At 59.4% G+C, this 23,097-nt stretch overlaps 2 protein-coding genes across 2 annotated transcripts; one reads left to right on the top strand and one right to left on the bottom strand.

The window, feature by feature from the left end:
• Positions 1-6,498: 6,498 nt before the first annotated feature.
• PTDSS2 (phosphatidylserine synthase 2) lies at positions 6,499-14,973 on the top strand. The gene is made up of 10 exons (XM_049780946.1): positions 6,499-6,969; positions 8,870-8,937; positions 12,561-12,695; positions 12,892-12,942; positions 13,102-13,215; positions 13,341-13,459; positions 13,718-13,832; positions 13,918-14,063; positions 14,164-14,349; positions 14,461-14,973. Exons 1-10 carry the CDS (start codon positions 6,528-6,530, stop codon positions 14,609-14,611), a joined length of 1,527 nt encoding a protein of 508 aa, XP_049636903.1. The 5' UTR covers positions 6,499-6,527; the 3' UTR covers positions 14,612-14,973.
• Positions 14,974-15,542: 569 nt separating this feature from the next.
• On the bottom strand, positions 15,543-21,251 carry LOC126018853 (ribonuclease inhibitor-like). Its single transcript, XM_049780947.1, has 9 exons — positions 21,145-21,251; positions 18,631-18,801; positions 18,315-18,485; positions 17,988-18,158; positions 17,549-17,719; positions 17,269-17,439; positions 16,947-17,117; positions 15,841-16,014; positions 15,543-15,753 (listed from the first exon to the last, which is right to left on the bottom strand). Exons 1-9 carry the CDS (start codon positions 21,228-21,230, stop codon positions 15,666-15,668), a joined length of 1,374 nt encoding a protein of 457 aa, XP_049636904.1. The 5' UTR covers positions 21,231-21,251; the 3' UTR covers positions 15,543-15,665.
• Positions 21,252-23,097: the final 1,846 nt, after the last annotated feature.

Here is a 23,097-nt window from a genome sequence, read left to right as displayed (position 1 = left end):
GGATTCAGGGGTGAGTGTGACTTCAGGGTGTGATTATGAGTTCAGTTCAGTGATAATGTTGAGCTGACTTGTTGGCAGAAGGAAAAGTCTTTCCTTGCGAACAGACCCAGTTTTCCAGTTTTATGTGGGCTGCCAGAGGGTCCCATATGCTGGCTTCTGGACTCTCAGGGTTGCGAGTCCCTCCCAACTCACAGATCCCCAGAGAAGGCTGGGTGCCTGGGCAGCAGTAGCTGGAGGAATGGAAGGAGGGCAGGAGCTGGCCTGCTCTGTGGATGGTCACATGAAGTGGGAGACAGGGCCATGATTAAGGGTAGCGTGTTATCCGGGCAGAGATGGCAGTGGTACAGACAGGTCTCTGCTGGGTCTGGAGATCTGGAGGCTCCATGGGGTGATGGGAGATGGGGGGGGGGGGAGTTGAGAGACACCTTGTCATCCACCTGCTTCATCAGAGAACTTGCCTCTGGGGCACCCTGGCCCCGTGTGCAGCTCACCCTGCAGCCCAAGCCCGCTCTGGGACGCGAATTTGCAGCCTTCCTGCAGTCCTTCTCTCGGCAGCGCCTTCTCATGCTCCCGGGGGTGGCCGGAGAGTCGTGGCACCAAGTTTGCCGGGCCTGTCCACACCAGGAGCACGCCAAGAGCGCGGGAGCTGGGCAGTTAGGCCTACACTGACTGCACTGGCCGGGCTCTCAGCCTCCTGACACATCTGGTCTGCAGGCGGAACTTGACATCACGATGGGTTGGTGTTGTGTATGTAAATATTTTAGGGGATTATTATGTTACTGACCCTACGCTGATCGGTGATTGTGCCCTACCCTAGGGTGTGACCTGGCATTCTGCCCCCACCCTAGGGTAGTACCTGATACTGCTTCCACCATTGGGTGGTATCAGATCCCACCATTGGGTGGTACCTGATTCTGGGGAATAAAAACGAGGGTCTGTGGAAGGCGAGAGGCTTTTGGCAGGAACTGATGCTGAGGCTTTGGATTTCAGTCTTGTCCACCGAATAAAGCTAATATTTCCACAAGCCTGACCGTCTGCGAGCTGTTTACCCGCCGTTTCACCTCAGAACCGTCGGCTGGGCAGGGTGGCAGGCGTGCTCCGAGCTGGAGGGGAAAGACCTCATCCTCCATCCCTCCAGCAGTCAACCTCTTCAGGGGCTGACTTGCAACAGGCTGGGAGGAAGAGGAGCTAGGAACCGGGCAGCTGGCAGGGAAGGGAAGGGCCCTGGGAGTCAAGTGTCCCAGTTAGGCCTCACCGGGGCCACCCCGAGGCGCCAATGCGCCCTGCAGTCACCTAGGAACCGGGAGGCCGCCTTCACCCCTGCAGGCGCCCGGCAACCGCGCTGGCTTCGTTCCATCCCTGTAGCTGCCCAGCAACCAAGACTCCTTCCTGCCCGGCGGTCGCCTGGCAACCGGGCGGTCTCTTTCCCTTCCTGCCATCGCCTGGCAACCGGCTGCTGTTATTTTAAGAGAGGGAGAGGCAGTGCATGTGTGTGCGGAGGAGGACGGGGCGGCCTTTCTCGGCCAAGCCCGCCTCCTTCACGCCCCGCAGTCGCCTAGCAACCGGGAGACCGCCTTTCCAGAAGTTGCCTAGCAACCGCGCGCCTCCATCCCGCTCTGCAGTCGCCTAGCAACCGAGCAGCCTCCATCCTAGCCGTTGCCTAGCAACCGCCGGCTTCTTTCCGGCCCTTCGGTCGCCTAGCAACCGCGCGGCCTCCTCCCCCGCCCCGCCGTCGCTAGCAACCAATCGGCCTCTTTCCATCCCTGCAGTCGCCTAGCAACGGCGCGGCCTACTCCCCGCCCCGCCGTCGCCTAGCAACTGAGCCGCCGCCTTTCTTCCTTTCTTCCTTCCCAGCAGCCACCGCTTCCAGCAGAGCGGCCGCCCTGCCCTGCCCTGCCCTGCCCGTGCCCTGCCGTGCCGTGCCGTGCCGTGCCGGTGCCTGGAGAACTACGACTCCCAGCGCGCCCCGCGGCGGCGGACTACGAGTCCCAGAAGGCCCCGCGCGCACGCGCGCGCTTCCTTCCCGGAGACCCAGGCGGGCGCCGGCTCCTTCGCGTTCGTCCGTCCGTCCGTCCGTCCGTCTGTCCGTCCGGCGCCGCGGGGTGGCTGGGTGGGTGGGCGCCGGATCCGCTGAGCCCGCGCGACCCCGTGACCCCGGCGGGCGCCATGCGGAGGGCCGAGCGCAGGGCGGGCGCGGGGCCGGGGCCGGGGTCGGGGCCTGGGCCGGGGCGGCGCGCTGGGTCCCCGGGGTCCGCCCGCCCGCCCTCGGCCTCGCCCTCGCCGCCTCCCGGGGCCCGCGCACCGGGGCCGGGCCCGGGCCGGCGCAGCACCGAGTCCGAGGTGTTCGACGACGGCACCAACACCTTCTTCTGGTGAGCGCCGTGACCTTGGCCGCGGGTCCCGGCTGCCCGTCCCCGCCCCGCCCTGGCCCTGGCCCGGCTCTCTGCCCCGGCCTCCGATGGGGGCCCGCACACTCCGGGGCGCCCCCCGAGCCGCGGGGACGGGTGCAGTCCTGCCCCTCGCCGCGCAGGAGGGGCTCAGGGGCCGGCCTGCCCCCCCACGTCTAGGCCCTGTCCCCCAGCAGGCGGTCTCGCCTCTTGGCCGGACCCCCGTCTGTCCTCGTGTCCAGGTCCCGTCCCTCCACGTGGCTGGCTCCTGGCCGCCCCATCCCATCCCGTCTGGTGTTTGAGACGATCAGACCCCCACTCCTGGGCGTTGCCCTCCTTGGGTGTCCTCTGGCCCCCAGGCGACGCACTGCCCAGGCCACTCTGCGGGAGCAGCTGACACCAGCCCTGGGCTGTCTCGAGCCACGCTGTGCTGTGCTGTGCGGGGAGGCCCCTGGCTCCCTGGGCCCGGGCCCATCTCCACCCACCAGCCCCACGCGGCTTGGGCTGCCCCTGTGCAGGCTCATTCCTCGGCCGTGGCCCGGCCTGCATCTGGGGACCCTCTGTGGCATCCTTCGGCCTGTGGGGATTCGCTGCCCTCGGCTGTGCCTGTGTCCCAGACCCGGCCACCTGCCTTGTCCTCTTAACTGCTGTGTTGTTGGTCCTGGACGGCCCAAGGGGTGCAGGGCAGGGCAGCCGCAGCTGTGGTGTGTGAGAGTGTGTGCATGTGGCCCTGTTTGTTGGCGCGTTCGTTGGCCCTTGTGCCTGATCAGGTTTATGCCCCTTGCAGGCACTGCCTGTGGGCGTTCTGGCTTCCTTTCTGTCCCTTATGTACAGTCTCTTCCTGCCCTCTTCTGCCCACTCATATGTGACTTTTCCAAGGCACAGCCCTGGGGCTCTCTTGCTTTTGGTGCTCTTTGCCTTTGTCCCCCAGGGTCCAGACTTGCCCTTCTATTCCTCCTCGGTCCGGGTTCGTCCCTCTGTCATCGTCACCCCCCCCCCCACCTTCCTGGCTACAGGGGAGAGGCCCCAACTGGCGGACGGCAGCCTGTCTCTCTCTTGGCCCAGCTCCTCTGGTGTCCCCATGAAGGGCGCAAGCAGAGCAGAGGCCAGACAAGGCCTCCCTGGGTGTCACGTGTGTCACGTGGGAATGCACACATGACTGCTTGATTTTAACTGGCCACACCTGTCATTGGAACGTGCTTACACACATGCAACCGTGATTTGTATCAGCGACGGGGCTGCGCACACATATGATCGTGCCTGTGGCTTTGCTTGGGATCATGCGTGCTCGGTGCACAGATGTGTAAGTGGTGTGTGATCCCAATGGCTGTGAGTGTGGCGGTGTGTAGCTGGTGCATGATGTTCACGTGTGTAATGTGTCGCTGTGTGTGGTCGTGTGTAATTTATGGGATGACGGGCACACGTGCGATTGTGTGAGCGTGTATGGGGTCGCATGCTATTGGTGTGTGATCCCATGTGATCGAGTGATACGATTGATCAGGATGATAGCACACATGCACAGGTGCAGTTACATGCAATTGGTGTGTGGTGACATGCACACACATGTGATCCTGTTTTTGTGGTCACGTGTGCCCGTGTTCTGCCTGTCTTGCTGGGCCCTGGTCCGGTCTCAGGGAGCCGTGTCTGGAGACCCTCCTCCCACTCTGGGACCCAGGACAGAGACCCGTCCTCCGTGTCTCTCCTTCCCACTGCCCCTACTCTTCTTCATGAGAGTGATCCTTGACGTCCCAGGGGTGATCAGTGAGGTCAGGGGCGGTTCCTGGGGACAGCACTGACCCCCTCAGCCTCTGTGCCTGTCTCCTGAGCTGGGGCTGTGGTGACGATATCCTTGTTGGGTTCCAGGCGTGCCCACACACTCACTGTGCTCTTCATCCTCACCTGTGTGTTGGGCTATGTGACTCTGCTGGAAGAGACGCCGCGGGACACGGCCTACAACACCAAGAGGTGAGTGAGCTGGCCCTGGGGACTCTGTCCCTGACCAGAGGGTCCCTCAGGCGGGCCCTCTGCTGGCCTCTGTGCTGCCTCAGGGCAGACGTACCCCTCCTTGCCTGAGCGACCACTTTACTTGTTGTATGCCTCTTGCCCAGCGGTGCTCAGGGGTTGTGTGTGGGTAGCTCTGGGCTTCCTGAGCTCTGTCCTGGGGGACCCGCTGTAGTCGTGGTGGATGGTGCTTGAATGTCTCAGGCAGCCCCGCTGGTGGACCTGCCTTATCTCGTGGAACAAGGTACTGGTGTCCCCTGCACAGTCTGACCGGTCCTGCCTGCCCTTGCCCGTCCTGGCCCCAGGCAGCTGCCGTCCACCACATGGTCACGTGACCGGTTTTGGCTGCAGCCATGCGTGGTGCTGGGCTGGGGACATGTCGCCTGTGCTGTGAGGGGCTTTTCTGGAAGGGAAGTTGATTCTTCTCGCGACCAGATCTGGGCCTTCTGGACAAAGCTGGGCACAGGCCTCGGGCCGGTGAAGTACAATTCTCGTGCCTTCAGAGCACGGGCCTAGCCCGTACAGAGGTCTGGTAGGCCTGTTCCTCCGCCTGGCAGTGCCTGTCTTCTCAGGGACCTGCAGAGAGTGGCATGGGAGCTGGGTGCAGGCACTGGGGCCCCCAGACCCTGTGGGCATCTCTCTAGACCCAGGACCTTGCAGCCTCCTTCCCCACCTGGGCCAGCCTTGCCCTTGCCAGGCAGGTCTGAGTAGGGAGAGGTGTGGGGGCACATGGTGACCCATCTCCCTGCCTCCCTCTGATCCTGTGCCCTGTGGCACTTTTGTTTTTTGTTTGTTGTGGGCCATAACACCTGTTGGCACTTGGGGGTTCCTCCTGGCTCTGTTGCTCAGAAATCACCCCTGGCCGGCTTGGGGGACCCTATGGGGTGCCGCGGATTGAACCCGGGTCAGCCATGTGCAAGGCATACGCCCTCCCCGCTAGGTCCTCTCTGGCTCCCAGCAGAACTCCTGGGGGCTTGTCTGAGTGTCTGAGAATGATCTATGCCAAGGCCCAGGAAGCTCAGCTCCCATGAGACCTGGAGAGCCCTTGGAGGCTTGTGGCTGTCAGGATTCCCTGCTGGTCGGACCATGCCTGCAGCCCAGTAAGGGAGAGGATCGAGGAAGGAGAGACAGCACTGGGAGAGGGTGGTTGGTACCCCGTTATCATGCTGGGGCCAGTAGGTGGGGTTTCACACATTGTTTTAATCAGTGTAGACGTGGGGACGTGGTATTTTGTCCGTGGACCCTGGGGTGTGTGTACCCCAACCCCCTCTAACTGGCACACATCGTGGCGGCCCTCAGCCCTGCAGGGTACCTAGTTCCCAAGGCTGCCCTCTATGCCCTGGGAAGGTGCTGTTGTATTCCCCCAAAGTACTCGGCGGTGGGGGACAGAGGAACTGGAGGCAGGGTCGGATGCCTGAGTCCAGAAGGAGTGGCACAGGGCGTGTTGGAGCCATGAGGGTGAGCAAGGACCTGCAAGGCTGGGCAGGAGGGTTGAGTCCAGGCCTTGGAGGGTGACAGTAGGGGTGTTGGGATTGGGGGATATGGAGCACTGCACATGGCAGTGGTCAGGGCTCCTGTTCAGGCTGCAATGGCTTGAGTTTGAGTCCCAGGCCTGCCAGCATCTTCCTGGGTGCTGAACATGCTGCTTGTTTCCTGGGCCACACCAGGGTGCTCAGGGTGTGGCGGACCCTGGGTGAGCTGTGTGTGAGGGAAGCTTCCTGCCTGCTCTCCTCTCTCTGGCTCCCCTCGTATTGGTTCTTCACGTTTCTGTCATGGTCATCTGCTTTTCTCTGTCTCCAGCTAGTGTGGGAGTCCAGGCATCCCCTGGTCCACCTGCTCCCCCGAGTACTGCTCAGAGTGACTTCAGAGCCCAGACAATAAACCCGGTCCCCTAGCCTGGTAGTGCAGGGATGGGGTTGGGCTAGAGCAGATGGGCGCTTGGCTAGAAAGGGTCTGTCCTGAAATTGTGGCCCTCGGCCCCTCTCCTTGGGCATTCTGCAGGTGCTTCCGGGACAAGTGCACAGACTCAGGCCTGGTCCACAGCTGTCCCCGGGGCAGACACATAGCCCTGTGCAGCGAATCAGTCTTCCCCACCCGCCTGGGACACTGCCCCTGGGCCAGGCAGGGAGGAGTCCTTATATGGCTGGGTTCGACCTTGCCTCAGCCCTAGGCAGCCCTCAGGTCAGTGAACCTGGCAGAGCGAGGGGGTCCCTAGCTCCGTGTGGAACACAGGGTACCCCTGGCTCATGCTGGGACGTTGGGGTGCTCCGATTCCATTCTGTGTGGGCGTCTGGCATTCCATGGCCCCTTCGTCCCTTTCTCCTGGGTTCTGGTGCCAGTCATGTGCTCCTGGTACTGGAGCCTTCGTTCTTGGATGTGGGGCAGTGCTCAGCAAGCTCTGGTGTTCCGTGGGTACCTGTGGGGCTTGGGTGTCAGGGTCCCCATCCCCTGGCTGTGGCGGGGCAGACGGACATTCATGGCTCTTTGTTCTGTCGCAGAGGCATCGTGGCCAGTATTCTGGTTTTCTTATGCTTCGGAGTGACACAAGCTAAGGACGGCCCATTCTCCAGACCTCACCCAGGTAATCTTGTCTCGCTCTGTGTGTCCTGCCCTGGGGGGCTCTGTCATGAGTGGTGACCTCAGGCAGGGCTGCACACATCAGCAGGTCTGTGGGGCAGACATGGGCATGAGCACTGTGCTTCTGCTGCCCCGTCAGGCCCTTCCTGGGCCTCCCTGGGCACAGTTGGGTACCAGGGGCCACAGATGCCTGCTCTGTCTGTGACCAGCCTCGAGCTCTCCCCTCCTGCCCATGTTGTGTTTTTCACACACCTCCATCCCAACCTGTCCCCTTGTTCCTGACAGACCCAGCATTCCTGGGTGGGGGCTGATTGGCTTCCCCGTCAGTGACCTTCTCTCCTCATCTCACTGGTATGGGGGGGGGGTGAGTTGTATCTGATTTGGGAAATACCAGCCAAGTTGGATAATAAAGGCAGCTCACGGAAATGAGTGGTCCCATCTGGGTGTGTTGGCATGTGTCTGTGGGTTACACCACGTAGCCCTGTGGCTGTGTGTGAGGATGGATGCACCTTAGTGTCCCTGTGTCTGTGACAGTGGACAGGTGTGTGGGGCAGTCCCCAGAGGCTGGCTACTGTCTGGCTACTGGACCTGGAGCCCCAGGGGTGGGGATCAGCATAGATGGCCCCAAGACAGATAGAAACTCTTGTGGGCCAGGAGTGGTCCTGGTGGCCTGGAGATGCTGGCCACCAGGTTGAGCCTAGAAGCTCCTCTGAGGGCCCCTCCACGTTCCTGCCCCAGCCCTTTCCAGCATAATTTGTGTCTCCAGTTGGATCGTGTAGGGTCGCAACCCCCAGTCTCAGTGCCTCTGTGGTGGGCAGGATGTCCTTGGACCGGCCTAAGGGAACTGGGGGGCATCCAGGAATGCCTGGCCTAGCTGAGCCAGGAGAGAGGTTCCAGGTTCCATTGTCCCTTCCTGGCTGTCACTGTGTGCCCAGAGCCTCTAGGACTGGGTGGGTCGGGCTGTGGAAGCTAGATTTGGTGTCTGGGAAGACAGTAAGTTGGGGCACTGGAGGTCTCCGGAGTGGAGAAAGTTGAAGTTAGGTCCGTCCCGGTCAGCATAACGATTGTGTGAGTCGCAAAAAGGACAAGGGGCAGTGGGTGGGGAGAGGCAGGGTGCCTGGGAAGCTGCCCATGACCCCGGCAAGTTGTTCCCACTCAAAGGCCACAGCAGCTCCTGGCCTGGAGAATAGGCAGGCACCCTTGGCCGTCACCTGCCTGCATGTCCATGAGCCTCCCAAAGCACATGGGGTCCAGGAAGCTGCTGAGGGACAGCTGTGCTCACCCTCACAGTCCTCTGCAGTGGGGTCAGCCTGGGCAGAGAGGGGCCCAGGGTAGGACAGGGTGTGGGGTGGGGTGCAGTGGACACGGACACGGAGCTCCGTGTGGGCCACCAGCATCCATGTTCACTGTGGATGGAGGGGCCAGTCTGGGGTGAGCCTGGGCATATGGTAGGTATGTCCTTGTCAGTCACATGGGAGGCCTGGTTCCATCCCCATTGCCATGGAGTCTTCCGAGTACTCTAGGAGCAAGCGTTGGGCGTCAAGGAGAGGGCTCCCGAAAGCCACACAGCAAATGTCCTAGTCTGTAGTTCCATGAAGTAAGGGTGGTTTGGCGTCACCTTCAGGGAAAAGTCTGGTCCTCAAAGGCAAAGTCAGTGCAGAGACAGTGAGTGAGGGTCTCTGGGGCGTCATGTTTCTTAGCTTCAACGAAGGAGCCTGACAGGCCTCCAGCCCTGTGTCGCGTTTTGGAGGATCATTCTTGGACCCCACCTGCCTCTCTGGAGCTCCTGTGACTTCAAATAAGTCACACTGATGGGCCCGGCTCAGGCTGGACTGCCCTGCTAGGCCCCGGTGAGTGTTTGTGCCGGGCCTGGCCAGCCGCTAACCGTTTCTTTTGTCTCACAGCCTACTGGCGGTTCTGGCTCTGTGTCAGTGTTGTCTATGAGCTCTTCCTCATCTTCATCCTCTTCCAGGTAGGTGGCACCGGGGCAGTGGGCAGGCAGGGGTTGCACTTCAGCCCGGGGCTCCCAAGAGGGGCTTGGGCTCGCCAGGGCATCTTTGTCAACTGGGCCTTGCGCACATTTGTATTAACGCTGGAGTTCATCTCAGCTGACCCTTCCTCTCACAGTATGACTGGAGACAAGATGAGACCGCCGGAGGTCTGCAGTCCACATGCTCTCGGCCTTGCTCAGAGCCTGTTTTGCTCTGATGCCTTGGGAGGTTGCTGAGCACTATTCCAAGCACTCAGAGGCCTTGCAGGCATCTTCCTGGAAGTGCACATTGATCTTTTATCTTGTCTTTGGCAAAACCAATTTGTTTTGGGACCACACCGACCCCGCTCAGGGCTCTATGCTCAGAAATTGTTCCTGGCAGGCTCGGGGTGGGGGGTGGGGGGCATATGAGATGCTGGGAATTGAACCCAGGTCCGTCCTGGGTTGGCCACATGCAAGCAAACACCCTACCATTGTGCTAGCTCTCCAGCCTCAAAACCAAATATTTTTATCTTGGGATATGAGGTAGGAAGAGGTAGGAAGCTATTACATGTCTAGGAGGAAATGCAAGCAAACTTCCAGAGGGGAGAGAACCCACATTTTAATGATTGGTGGGGGGAGGGCATACTTGTTGGTACCGGGGCTGACTCCCGGCTCTGTGCTCAGGACTCCTGGCAGGTCTCAGGGAACCATATTGAGTTATCAGGGCTTAAACCCGGGTCAGTCTTGTACAGGGAAGCACTTTCCATACACATTGCACTGTTGGCTTTTGTCTGTCTTGGATGTTATTAAATAACAGTATTTTATTTAAAATTAAGTTTAGGCCCATTCTGGTACAAAGAATATGAATAACAGCATTGCAAATCTCACTTACTCCAAATGAGTGTTTTTTGGGGGACCTGCATCCGGTGTTGCTCATGGTGCTTACTCCTGTCTCTGCACTCCGGAATCCCTCCTGGTGGTCTCAGAGGACCATACGGTTGCAAGGGGGTCAAACTTGGGTGGACTGTGTTCAAGGCAGATGCCCTCCTTGCACGCTCTTGCCCAGTAATGATAATTTAACAGAAGAAAAACCTCATTAGTAACAGTTTGCCTTTTTGTTTTTGGATTTTGGATCACACCCAATGATGCTCAGGGGTTACTCCTGGCCATGCACTCAGAAATCGCTCCTGGCTTGGGAGACCTTATGGGACGCCGGGGATCAAACCGTGGTTCATCCTATCACTGCGCCATTTTCCTGCACCTGAGTAGTTTATTTTACGGCGCATTTGCCAATTGCGAGTGACTCATAGGGACAGTTCGTTCCTGGTGCCTCACTGACCGTCCCTGACCCCAGTATTGGTATCGCTGACACTTTGTCACGCAGAGCCCACCTGCACCCAAGTCCTCAGCCTCTTCTTCACCTTCTGCTGCCTCCGGCCTGCTGCTGTCCCAGGCCATCTGACACTCGCAGGTCACCCCATGTGTGGCAGGGGGAGTTCGACACCCTACTGGGTGCATCTCTCTGGCTCCTAGTTGTCTCTCTCCATCCATGTGACGTAGCACCATAGCTGGGCTCCTTACTCAAGGCTTCCCTTTCCCCAGCACCTTCAGGGACTGTGCCACGGGTCAGTTTTTGGGGTCCGTTGCGTTAGAGAAGTTCTTTGAGATTTCTCAAGGAAACTGGATGCACAGGCGGTGAAAATAGAAGAACATGAGAAGCCACACAATGTATGTGGAAGAAACAGCATTCTAAACTTTAATGTGGGGGGGCAGAGCGATGGCATAGTGGTAAGGTGTTTGCCTTGCATGCGCTAACCTAGGAGGGACCACGGTTTGATCCCTGGTATCCCATATGGTCCCCCAAGCCAGGAAGGATTTCTGAGCACATAGCCAGGAGTACCTACCCCTGAGCACCACCAGGTGTGGCCCCCCCAAAAAAAACCCAAACTTTAATGTGAGGGACAAGTATATATGAGGTAAATTGCCAGTCACAGGTATGAGAAGAATGTCACAAAGCAGAGATTAACAGTAAAACAATTCACCTGGCTAGGGGGATTAATGGAACTGATGATAAGATCTATATTAAGTGGGGCCGGAGAGATAGCATGGAGGTAAGGCATTTGCCTTTCATTCAGAAGGATGGTGGTTCGAATCCCGGCATCCCATATAGTCCCCCGAGCCTGCCAGGAGTGATTTCTGAACGAAGAGCCAGGAGGAACCCCTGAGCGCTGCCTGGTGTGACCCCAAAACAAAACAAAACAAAAAGATCTATATTAAGTAAGAGTCTGGAGTTACAAGATTTCCGGTGTCCCATATGGTCCTACAAGCCAGGAGTGATTTCTGAGCGCATAGCCAAGAGTAAACCGTGATTGTCACCAGGTGTGACCCAAAAACCAAAGGAAGAAGGTTAATTTTAACATCTCAAAGCAGTTCCTGGTAGGCTAGCCTCATTGTAAAATAGGGGATTAGTGATGAGCAGAGTTTCTCTATCAAGTTCCTCTTCTAAGGAGAGAGGTTTCATTGTTTAAAGGTAGAAATGAAGGAGACAACTATCTCAAAAGGATGTGATTCTTCTGGTAAAAGTTTAAGAGCCCAAATCTACATCCTGGCCAGACCTTTATCTTCTTTCTTTTTTTGGTTTTATGGGACACACCCGTTTGACGATCAGAGGTTACTCCTGGGTAAGCGCTCAGAAATTTCCCCTGGCTTGGGTGGACCATATGGGACGCCAGGGAATCGAACCGCAATCCATCCTTGACTAGTGCTTGCAAGGCAGACACCTTACCTCTAGCGCCACCTCCCATGGCCAAACCTTTCTCAATGTAAATTCTGAGGTCAGAGTTAACAAGTATTCAAGGTATTAGGGAATGTCCCCAGAAGCAGAAACTGCCTGGGCTTTTTTTTTTTTTTTGTGGTTTTTGGGTCACACCCGGCAGTGCTCAGGGGTTATTCCTGGCTTCATGCTCAGAAATTGCTCCTGGCAGGCACGGGGGACCATATGGGACGCCGGGATTCGAACTGATGACCTGCATGAAAGGCAAACACCTTAACTCCATGCTATCTCTCCGGCCCCTGCCTGGGTATTTTAATTTTAATTTAAAGACAGAGCAAAAAAAGGTTATTACTTAGATTAATACAGGTTATTTAATTTGGTGCTGAAAATTTCCAGGTAGAGGGAAATTTAATCAAGGCTCTATTTGCCTGTAATACACATCGCAGGAGGGAGAAAGGCCAATTAGATGTTAGTCATGAAAGCAGCAAAATGTCGACCATAATATAGATTTCAAAAATATTTCTAAGGGATTGACCAGCCGTCCATGCAGGGGGGAGGCTTCCCAGCAGGCCTTCTGGTGAAATATTCCTTGGGAGTGTTCAAAACAGCAATCCACACTAAGAATATGGCGTCTTAGCAGGCCTCCTGGCGATTCTCATTAAAGTGTCTCTAGTTGTGATGCAACAGGGATGGTCTCTGGGGCTCTTGTCCACAGAGCTGTTTCCCTGATCCCCCCTCCACCAGTGGTTGGGGTGTCCTCTGAGCCCCAGTTCCCCTGGGAGGAGCTGAGGTTGCATCACTCAGCCGAGTGGGTCATGGCTCCACTAACCTGGGCGCTGCTGGCCTGTAGACCGTCCAGGATGGCCGCCAGTTCCTGAAGTACGTGGACCCCAAGCTGGGGGTCCCCCTTCCCGAGCGGGACTATGGAGGGAATTGCCTCATCTACGACGCGGACAACAAGACTGACCCCTTCCACAACGTCTGGGTGAGCACTTGCCCAGCCCAGAGCCAGTGTCGCAGATGTGTGGGATGGCTGGGGGAGGGGGGCTGGTCATCCCTCGTCCCCATAGATGTGGGGGCAGCCGCCCAGCTCATGGTCAAGGAGCGGCTATCCTTGCCCCCCAGGAAGAACTGGTAGCGTCATGGGGTCATGTGCCAGGCCTGCATGCTGTCGCCCACAGGACAAGCTGGATGGCTTTGTGCCCGCACACTTCATTGGCTGGTACCTGAAGGTAAGGTGGGCGCCCCCCCCCCCCACGCCAATCCCTATCTCAGCCTCCAGGGACCCTCACCGTGGTCCCAGGGCTGCGGCGGGTGCTGGATCCTGCAGCTGGAACCCCTCCCTGGGCTCAGCACGAGGGGCCCCCCAGACCAGCTGCCTTTGGTCGCAGACGCTGATGATCCGCGACTGGTGGATGTGCAGCATCGTGAGCGTCATGTTCGAGTTCCTGGAGTACAGTCTCGAGCACCAGCTGCCCAACTTCAGCGAGTGCTGGTGGGACCACGTAGGTGCCCCCGCAGCCGGGACCCGCAGCACCGTGGTGGGGCACACGGGGTGCCGGGCCCACGGGCCCAGCCAGCGCCAGGCGGGCATCTGTGGCACCCACCTTCCACCCGCTTCCACCCCCAGTGGATCATGGATGTGCTGGTCTGCAATGGGCTGGGCATCTACTGCGGCATGAAGACCCTCGAGTGGCTGTCCCTGAAGACGTACAAGTGGCAAGGCCTCTGGAACATTCCGACCTACAAGTGCGCCCGCAGACCCACCCTTGCGTTTGGGGTTTGGGGTCTTGTGTTTGGAGGGCAGTGGGGGGGACTCGGTCGCTGTCCTCCCGTTCTTCCTGCCCGCCCTGGTCTTCCTTCCTCTCCCTGGCCCATCCCTTCCTTGGTCCGTAAGGAGAAGAGATTGCTGTCTCTGTCGTTTCCCTGACGGAGGCGCCAGGGATGCCCGGGAGCAGGAGGGCCAGGTCCCCAGCAAGCCTGCTGATAGTGTCCTCATGGTCCCAGGGGCAAGATGAAGCGGATCGCCTTCCAGTTCACGCCCTACAGCTGGGTTCGCTTCGAGTGGAGGCCGGCCTCCAGCCTGCGCCGCTGGCTGGCCGTGTGCGGCATCATCCTGGTGGTAAGCCCCCCCCTCCCCGAGTATGTCCATGTTGCCTGCACCTCGCCTCCCCCTCCCCGGTCCCACCTGCCTTCCCGTCCTGCAGTTCCTGCTGGCAGAGCTGAACACCTTCTACCTGAAGTTCGTGCTGTGGATGCCCCCTGAGCACTACCTGGTCCTCCTGCGGCTGGTCTTCTTCGTGAATGTGGGCGGCGTGGCCATGCGCGAGATCTATGACTTCATGGACGACCCGTGAGTGCTGCACCCCGCCCTGCCTGTCCCCTGCCTTTCCTGTCCCGGCCCCCTCCGTCCGTCCGTCGTGCTACCCTTGTCCCTCCTTCTGTGTCCACAGGAAGCAGCATAAGAAGCTGGGCCAGCAGGCCTGGCTGGTGGCGGCCATCACGGTCACTGAGCTGCTCATCGTGGTCAAGTACGACCCGCACACGCTCACGCTGTCCCTGCCCTTCTACATCTCCCAGTGCTGGATGCTCGGCTCTGTGCTCGTGCTCACCTGGACTGTGTGGCGCTTCTTCCTACGGTGAGGGCCAAGCCAAGGCCGGGCTGGGCGGGGCCAGGCAGGGCAGGGCAGGCCAGGGGTGGTCCCTCACCCTCGCTGCCCAGGCTATGCTCAGGCTCTCCTCGCCTATAGGGATATCACCCTGCGCTACAAGGAGACACGGCGGCAGCAGCAGAAGCAGCAGAGCAGGGCTGAGCAGGACGGCACTGTGGGCAATGGGCACCAACCAGGCCCCGAGGAGCCCGGGGCAGAGGAGCGGGAAGAGGACACGGCCCCTAAATGAGCCATGTGCAGGGACCTGCTGGACTCCACCCCACCACCTTCGTCACTCCTGCCACAGCCCCAAGGTTTCCCTGAACTGGGCCTGGCTATGCACACACATGTGAGTGCAACGGCTACACGTGTGTCTGTGTGTGTGTGTGCGCGTGTTCCTGGGCGCTGGTTCCAGAGCTGCCCCAGGTCAGCTGCTCCCCGGACGGCCTCTTTGGACTCAGGCCCCTGTTGTCAGGGCTGAGAGGGCCGAGTAGGGCTAGGTAGTTCCACCCCGGTTCCTTTGTCCTAACCGGCCAGGGGAGGGCTGTGGGGGGCTCTTTGTGGACCCTAAGCTGGAAAGAATCTCCACGAGCAAATAGAACAAATAAAATCATCGAGAAATTCTGCACCCCGGCCTGTTCCTCATCCTGGAGGGCAGGGCTTGTGTGCTGGACAGTCTCAGCCTTCCGCTTGTGCGCACACACGCACACACTTCTGGGGCTGAGGGGTTGGTCAATGCCTGGCTGAGACCACCAAGCGTGTCTGGGAACCTTAGTCTTAGCCTCACTGCCCCGTGGAGGGCTGGAGCTCGGGCCAAATCTCCCTCCAGGCAGGGGCCCTGCTTGGCCTTCTAGAGGCTTTGGTCCCTACAGCTCTAGTCCAGTGCTTGAAGGAGCAAATGGGAGGGGCTGTGGGACCCCTTCTTCCTCTGGCAGGCTTTGAAGGGATTGGCAGCAGCCGGCCTGAGCCCCAGGGAGAGTAGCCAAGTGTCAGGGCTACAGAGGAGCACTGCCTGGCCAAAGCTGTGGGTGGAACAGGTGAGGTATCACCCACTACAGGCTACGCTGCAGCACGCTCCTGGGGGGCAGAGTAGAGCCCCTGACACCTTCCTTCGGGTTGCACCCCACCATCAGGACAACCCCAAGAGGGTCCCGAGCCTCCAAAGAGGGACAGAAGCCTACTGCCAAAACACTGCTTTAATGGTCAAATGTGGTTTTCAGAACACCAGCATGAATTCGGCCCCAGGCAGGTGGGGTAAGGCACAACTGCTGCAGGGCAGGGAAGGGCAGGAGGCTGTGGGATGCTCAGAAGATGATCCTGAAGTTGGGCCTCGAGTCCTGCAGGGCGTGCAGGCGCTCCTCAAATTCCTCAGACCAGTAAATGTCATAAAGGCTGCAGGTGGGAGAGAAGGCAGGATTGTCTGCACAGGCTCCGCACCCGCCCTGCCCCATCCAGGCCTACCCGGCCCACTCCACTCACACGAGCATCTCCAGGTGGTGGCTGTCAGGGTGCTCCAGGCTGGAGACCAGCAGCTGAACGCCAGGATCGCTCAGACCGTTGTTGCTGAGGTCCAGCTCTTTCAGGCTCTGGCAGGCACAGAGAAGGGCAGCAAGGCTCCTGCAGCCGATATTGGTCACCTCGCAGTCTCCGAGGCTAGGCAGGAAGCAGGGCACGGGTCAAAACAAGGTCCCCGACTGCCTGCCTGCCGGTAACAGCGGGCGATGTGGGGTGGGGAAGCAGGGGTGTGGCTCCCTCCAGGTCCCATTCTGTCTGTGCCAGTGATGGGGAGGACAAGTGGAGCTTGTGTTTTTAGCACAAGTTTAGATTATTGTTTTGGGGGACCATGGAGGAGTGTTGGGGAGTTGCCTGAAGTTGGGTCAACCACATATAAGACAGATGCCCTTCCCTCTGCATTCCGGACTGAAGGGCCTGACTTCTTCCCCTGGGGCTTCCGGGAAGAGGAAAGGAGCAGATGGGCGTGGCACTGCCCTCCACGAGGGGCTCCAGTTTGGAGGTCCTAGGTGATGCCACGGACTCAGCGAGGGGCAAAAGGCTGAGCTGGCAGAGCGGGAGAGCTCGGGGAGCTGCTGGGGTCTCAGGAAAGAAACTAGGCTGCCCTCTCAGTGGGGCTCATCTTGCAGATCCCTGTGCAGTGCCTTCAGCCACCCTTGAGAGGCACAGAAAGGACGTAGGGGAGAAGGAAGGGAAGTCCTGTGGCTGGTGACAAAACCAGGAAATGTCAAGGTGATAGGCAGGGTGGTAGCAAGTGCCCTGGCTGACGTGGACTGACAATGGATGGGGACGGACACATGGACACACATACACACACACACACACACACATACATGGAATGGAGTTAAAGTGATAGTTCAGCAGGGAGGGTACACAGTTGGCCCAGATTTGATTCCCGGGCTCCCTTAGGGTCCCAGCAAGCCTGCCAGGAATGATTGCTGAGTAGAACTAGGAGTCCACCCTCAGTACTGCCGGTGTGGCCTCCAAACAAAACACAACAAAATCAGGAAACTGTCAGGCAGGGCAGGCTGACGGGGACATGCCACAGACGCACACGCACGCTCACGACTCACTAGAGTATCTGCAGCTTGGTGCCGGGCTGGGACAGGGCCTGGCAGAGCTGCCTCACACCGTTGTCGCCCAGCTTGTTTTGGCCGATCTGGAGCTCCAGGAGGTGCTGGTTCTGCTCCAACACCTGGCTGAAGTGCTCGCAGCAGGCGTCCGTGAAGTCGCATTCTTTCACCCTGTGTGCCCACCACAGGGCTTGAAGTCATCAGGCCCCCGGGAGGACCCCCTGCCCCCAGCCCCTGCCCTTCGATAGGCACCGCCCCCTAGAGAAGGCAGGCTCCGGAGCCAGCGGGTCCCTGAAACCGCCCTCCCTTGGGCCACACTCACCACAAGCTCTGCAGCTGGCAGTTGGGCGCCAGCAGGTGCTCACAGAGCAGCCTCGCGCCCTCGTCTCCCAACTTGTTGGCGACCAGGCTGAGCTCCTTCAGGCTCTTCTTGGTCTCCAGAACACGACCGATGTCTCTGAGGCCACTGCTGGTGATGTCACACTCCCAGAGCCTTGGTGGGGCACACGGAGTGGTCAGTGCCCCCGGCCCACCCTGGCAGCTCTGCAGATGCTGCTGGGCCTGAAGGGGTCGGGGGTGGACACAGCCCAGAGGCAGCTTACCAGAGAGTCTTCAGCTGGGAGTTGGGGTTCAGCAGCCCACGGCAGAGCTCTGCGATGCCCTCGTTCCCCAGCTTGTTGCAACCCAGGTCTAGCTCGCTCAGCGAGGCCTTTGAGGCCACCAGGCGACTCAGGTCCTTGCAGTTGGCTGACGTGAGGCCGCAGTTGTCCATTCTGGGGAAACGGGGTGTCCGGGAGTGGGGGAGAAGGTGACATCACCTCCTCCGTCCACCCGATTATCTCCAGCGATGGCCCCCAGCACTGGAGTAAACAGCAGTAAACACCTGCCCCAGAGGGCAGACACCAGGTAGGAAGGAGAGGGGCGAGGGAGGGACACGAGGGCCAGAATCAGCCCTGACCCTTCCTTCCTGGTCCAGTCTGGCTCATGGGATGAGCCCCCGCCGCCCCCCTGCATCCAGCCCAGCACCAGCCCATGGCTTACTTGAGTGTCTCCAGCTGGCAGGAGGACTCGGTCAGGCTCTGGCACAGCATTCGGGCCCCTGCCTCCCCGATGGGGTTGTTGCTCACCGTGAGCTCTTTGAAGTTTGGTTTGCCACGGATCACCGGGTCCAGGGCCTCGCAGCTCTCGGCGGACAGGGAGCAATCTTCCAGCCTGGGGACCCACAGGACCTCGGGTCATCCCCATAGGCCCTCACAGCCGATGGCCAGCAGGGCCCCGACCCTCGCGGCCCCAGGCTGGACAGCAGCACCCCCAAGACCGGGCAGCTGGCAGTAATGGGCCTGGGGGCTCAGGGGAGCCAGCACTCACTGCAGCCGCTCCAGCTGGCATTGGGAGTCCAGGAGCCCCTTGCAGAGCAGCTGGAGGCCTGTGTCCCCCAGCGAGTTGTAGTTCAGGTGCAGCTCCAAGAGGTTGGACATGGAGCACAGGCTTCTGGGCAGCTCCTTGCAGCCGGCCTCTGTCAGGGAGCAGTTCTGGAGGCTGGAGAACACCAAAGCCTGCGGTCAGCGTGTGAGGCAGGCACAGGGAGGGCAGCATGCGGCCTGGCCTTACCCGCTCCGGGGCATTGGGCCTCTGTGGCTGCAGCTGACCACAGCCACCACCCCTCTGCCCTCCTAGCGCTCACTTGAGCTTGCGGATTTTGCAGGTGGGGCCCTGCAGGCCCTGCAGCACCAGGCGCGTGCCCGCATCACCCAGTTCATTGTTCCTCAGGCTCAGCTCCGTCAGGGAAGAGTTGGCCTTCAGGGCTGAACTGATGTCCTTGCAGCGGTCCTCAGTGAGGCCACAGTCCTCCAGCCTGTCAACAGAGCCCACAGTCACTTCAAGGGGCAGATGCAATGGCCCAAGGCCAGTCACACCCAGGAATTCTGTTTTGTTTATGACCAACACCCTAGCCCTGGGTGCTCAGGGCTGACTCCAGGTTCTGTGCTTGGGGGTGGGGATCACATGGGATACCGGGGATCAAACCCGAGCAGCTGCATGAGAGGCAAATTACACTCACAGCTGTGCTATGGCCCTTGGACCAGGTTTTAAAGGGGAATCACGTCAGCTGGCAAGGAAACCAACTTCAGTGCCTCAGGTGCAGGCTGTGGGTTTGGGCTGTGGCAAGCATGATGCCAACACTCGAGTCTCTGCCGCCGAAACACCAAACTAGATAAGGTGACGGGGAAAGGACACCTGGCTCCTCAGAGACATCCCGGCTGAACCCATGGTTTTCGAGAACCAGTCCTGAGACAATGAGAGCGGCCCAGCCAAGAGCAGTACCAGACTGTGTCAGGGGAAACGGGTGCCCTGCCCTGGCCGCCGGGCTGCCTGCTGGTTCTGGGGCATCCCCTGTCCAGACAGAGCAGGCGGGTAAGCAGAAGAGGAGTGAAAGGTTCATGCGTGTGGTCACTTAAGTTCTTAACGCTTATGTGGCAGGAAATTCCTTTTTTTTTTTTTTTTTATTTGAGCCATGGCAGAAGGCTCTCAGGGGTTACTTCCGACAGGCTCTGGGGGGACCATATGGGATGCCAAGACCGAACTGGATCTACTTGCTGTGCTATCACACCAGCCCTTGAATTCTTAAAAAAAAGGATTATTTTTTAAAAATCTTTGTTTTGGGGGCCAGGAAGGTGGCGCTAGAGGTAAGGTGTCTGCCTTGCAAGCGCTAGATTAGGACGGACAGTGGTTCGATATGTCCCATATGGTCCCCCCAAGCCAGGGGCGATTTCTGAGCACATAGCCAGGAGTAACCCCTGGGCGTCAAACGGGTGTGACTCCCCCCCCCCCCCCAAAAAATCTTTGTTTTGGGACCATATCCAGCACACAGCTCAGGGATTACTCCAGGCAATCTAGGGGACCATCTGTGGTGCCAGGGGTTGAACAGGGCTGGCGTGAGCAAAGAGCTAGGGTTAACTCCTGCTCTTTCTCTCTCTCTGGCAATGAATTCGAAGGCAAACAAGGTGACCTGGGCTACTTCTTGAGGAGAGAACTGCCTCTTTCTGACTGGAAACAACCTAGATTGACCAGACAGGCCAAGGCCACTGATAAACCTCCCCTAGGGAGCCATGTGAGAGGGAGCAGCAGTGACTGCAGTGGGTTGATGTCTCTGGACCTCTCGCTGCTCTTCTCAGTCCTGCACCTTTTTCCTTATCCCAAGAGGGCACTTTTGTGGCTAATTTCGTTGTTTTTTTTTTTTTTGGGGGGGGGGCACACATGGCTGTGCTCAGGAGTTACTCCTCGCTCTGTACTCAGAAATCACTCCTGGCAGGTTCGCAGGATCACATGGGGTGCGGGAGATAGAACCCAGGTTCATCCTGTCACCCAAGTGCAGGGCAAATGCTGTACTGCTGTTCTATTGCTCTGGTCCCATAATTTCCTCTTTTTTTTTTTTTTTTTTTTTTAATAAAAAGGGAAACTTTGAGGCTCCTTTATTTGTTATAGTTTGGGCCAAATAAACGCCTCTGTGGTATCCAGGAAATCATGGGAACGAACTCCTGACTTCCACAGGCCAAGCCTGGTTCCTGGTGCGAGCCCTTGAGCCTCCAGGACGCTTTCCAGTCCTCGAAGCTCAGTGAAGAAAGCCGAGTCCTCAGGGTGTGAGGCATGTGGCGTGGGCAGGGAGGGCGTGGGAGGCCCTTAGGAGAAGGACCACAAACCCACTCGGAAGGAGCGCCAGAGAGAAGCAGGCTGGGGCGCTCAGGCACAGGATGAGTCAGAAAACAAGGAAGGACTTTCCAGAGCCCAGCTCCGTCATGCTGGGCAGGCACAGGGCTGAAGTGAAAGCGGGACTTCGGGGTGGGGCCCCGAAGTCAAGGCAACACCCCGGGAGCAGGAAGGAGGGCGCGGTGCCACATGTGTCACGCCGTGTCTCTTGTACCTGTCATGTCTGTCCGTCCCTGAAAGGCAAGGCCGGGGCAGAGCGACCGCTCTGGGAAGCGGGTTGGCTCCCAGCACCCCGTGGTGGCCGGCATGCCACTGACCTGGGTTCCAGTCCTGACACCCCACCTGGCCTCTCGGGCCGACGGGGAGTGGCCCCGAGTGGCAGGCCGGAGGACGCGAGGAACGCACGCGCGGGCCTCCGGACGAGCCCGAGGGCCCGACGCTGGGCCCCGAGCCGAGGCGCTGGCCGCGGGGTCCGCTCGCCGCCCGCTCCTACCTGACCACCTCGCGCTGCTGGATCTGCGGCAGGACCTCGGTCCAGCGGGCGTCCGTCAGCTCCTCGCACTGGATGTCCAGGCTCATGGCGGGAGCGAGGGGGGGCGCCGAGGGTCCTGCGGGGACAGGCAGGGCGTCGCGGGGGCCGGGCCGGACACCCGCGTCCGGGCTGCTCGCTCCGGCCGCCCCCCGCGGCGACCAAGCGGGGCCGCGCAGGAGGAGGCGCAGGGCCCGGCGTGCGTGCGCCAGCGTGCCCGGGGAAACCGGGCCGCGCCCGTCCCGCCCGAGAGGACGCCGAGGCCCGGCGCCGCGCCCGCTTTCCGCCCCGGCGTTGCGCTCTCCGCCCTCTCCGCCCGGCCCGGCCCGGAGCCCGGAGCGCAGCGCGACGCTCACCTGCCAAGTCGCCGCGGGACTGCGACCCTCGGGACGGGGCGGGGCTCGGCGGCGTTGGGGCGGGGCGGCGTTGGGGCGGGGCCTCGCTTCATTGGTCGAGTCTCGGGCGAGGGCGGAGGCGCTCCTCCGCGATTGGTCCGCGCTCAGGAGGCGGGGCCACTGCTGGCGGGGTCACGTGTCGGCGCCTCCGCGTCCTGGGCCGGCCCGGGCGCCGCCCAACGGTCCCAGCGTCGCCCCCTGTCGGGTCGGGCCGGCCCGGGGCCTGTGCTCCCTCCCGGGATTCCGGCGGCCCTGAGCCTCTCTGCTCCCGGCTTGCTGGGCTTGCAACCCTCATCGCCTCGGTCTCCCTGTCAGATCTCCCTTCTGTGCTCCGTGCGCGGGAGTGAGGAGAATCCGCATCTGCTTCCCGCAGAAAGGACCCGTGAGCCCTTGTCCTGGGAATGAGAGCAGAAGACGAAGAGTTCTTGGGAAAAAACCTTCTTCCCCTTGGAGGCCACTTCTTGAGGTCCACGCTTCAGTTGTACAAACAAAGTGGCCGCTGACTCAGAGCTGAGTCTCCCCATGCAGTTGTCATCGAAGGCGGGGGAGGGTGGACGAAAGCCAGCTGGCCCTGCAACGGGGAATCATGCCGGACTGCCAGAGCATCTTGTCCAGGAAAGGAACTTTTTTACTCAAGACAGAGGATGGCATGGCAGATTGTGCTTATTTATGGACCTGCCTTTGGAACTTCCTGAGAAGTGCCACGCTCAGAAGTCGCTTTGGCCACTTGTTCCACAGAACCAGATTCTCTGGTTCTAAGATAGATCTTGAGCATGTAGCAGGTCCTGTGAATGGTTCGAATCCTTGGCCAAAGAAGGGGCAGACGGCCAAAGAGATGCACTGGAGCTTCGAGAGAGAGTTCTGGGAAGCAGTTTCTAAATCTTTGATGCCAGGTTCTTCCTTGGTTCATGTGTCAAGGGGAACTGAAGTCCTTTTTGGCCTTGTCACACTTTCCGTACTCCAGGCCTTAGGTGGGTCTATTTGACATTTCCTAATGCTGGAGAGCCCTTAAGTGTTTGTCCTGGGACAGCATTTCACCGACTGTTGCTGGGTGACTTGTGGGGCCCTTAAGCTCTCCCAGAGTAGCCTGTTCTGATCTTGGCAGGCAGGATCATGTTTCGGGACACAGTCCACCTGCACCAACACCAAGAGCCAGGCCTTCCTTTCTGCATCAGAGATACGAAACCCCCCCCCCACACACACACACAACACACTACAGGTGGGGAAATGCAAATGATCTTTTGTGTGTCTGTAATGAAATGGGGAGACTAACTGGTGAGGATCTTTGGGGTGGCTGGTCCTGGCAATCCACTCACCAGTCTCCCAGGCCTCCTTAGGGGCAACAGATACTAATCACCGAATTATTTCCAGCCCATGTGCAGGCCTCCTGGAGTACGGTCCAGTTTATATACAACATACATTCCCCTCACAATTTCTGTGTTTAATTGAGAAGATTCATAAGGTCCAAAGAACTGAGAATGCCCACTTGCAAGTGGGAACATGGCTGTTCCTCGGTGCAGTT

Source organism: Suncus etruscus, chromosome 9, assembly GCF_024139225.1.
Source record: "Suncus etruscus isolate mSunEtr1 chromosome 9, mSunEtr1.pri.cur, whole genome shotgun sequence".
Taxonomy (NCBI): Eukaryota; Metazoa; Chordata; class Mammalia; order Eulipotyphla; family Soricidae; genus Suncus; species Suncus etruscus.
The sequence above is the reverse complement of the archived record's forward strand: the minus strand, read 5'-3'. Positions and strand labels throughout refer to the sequence as shown.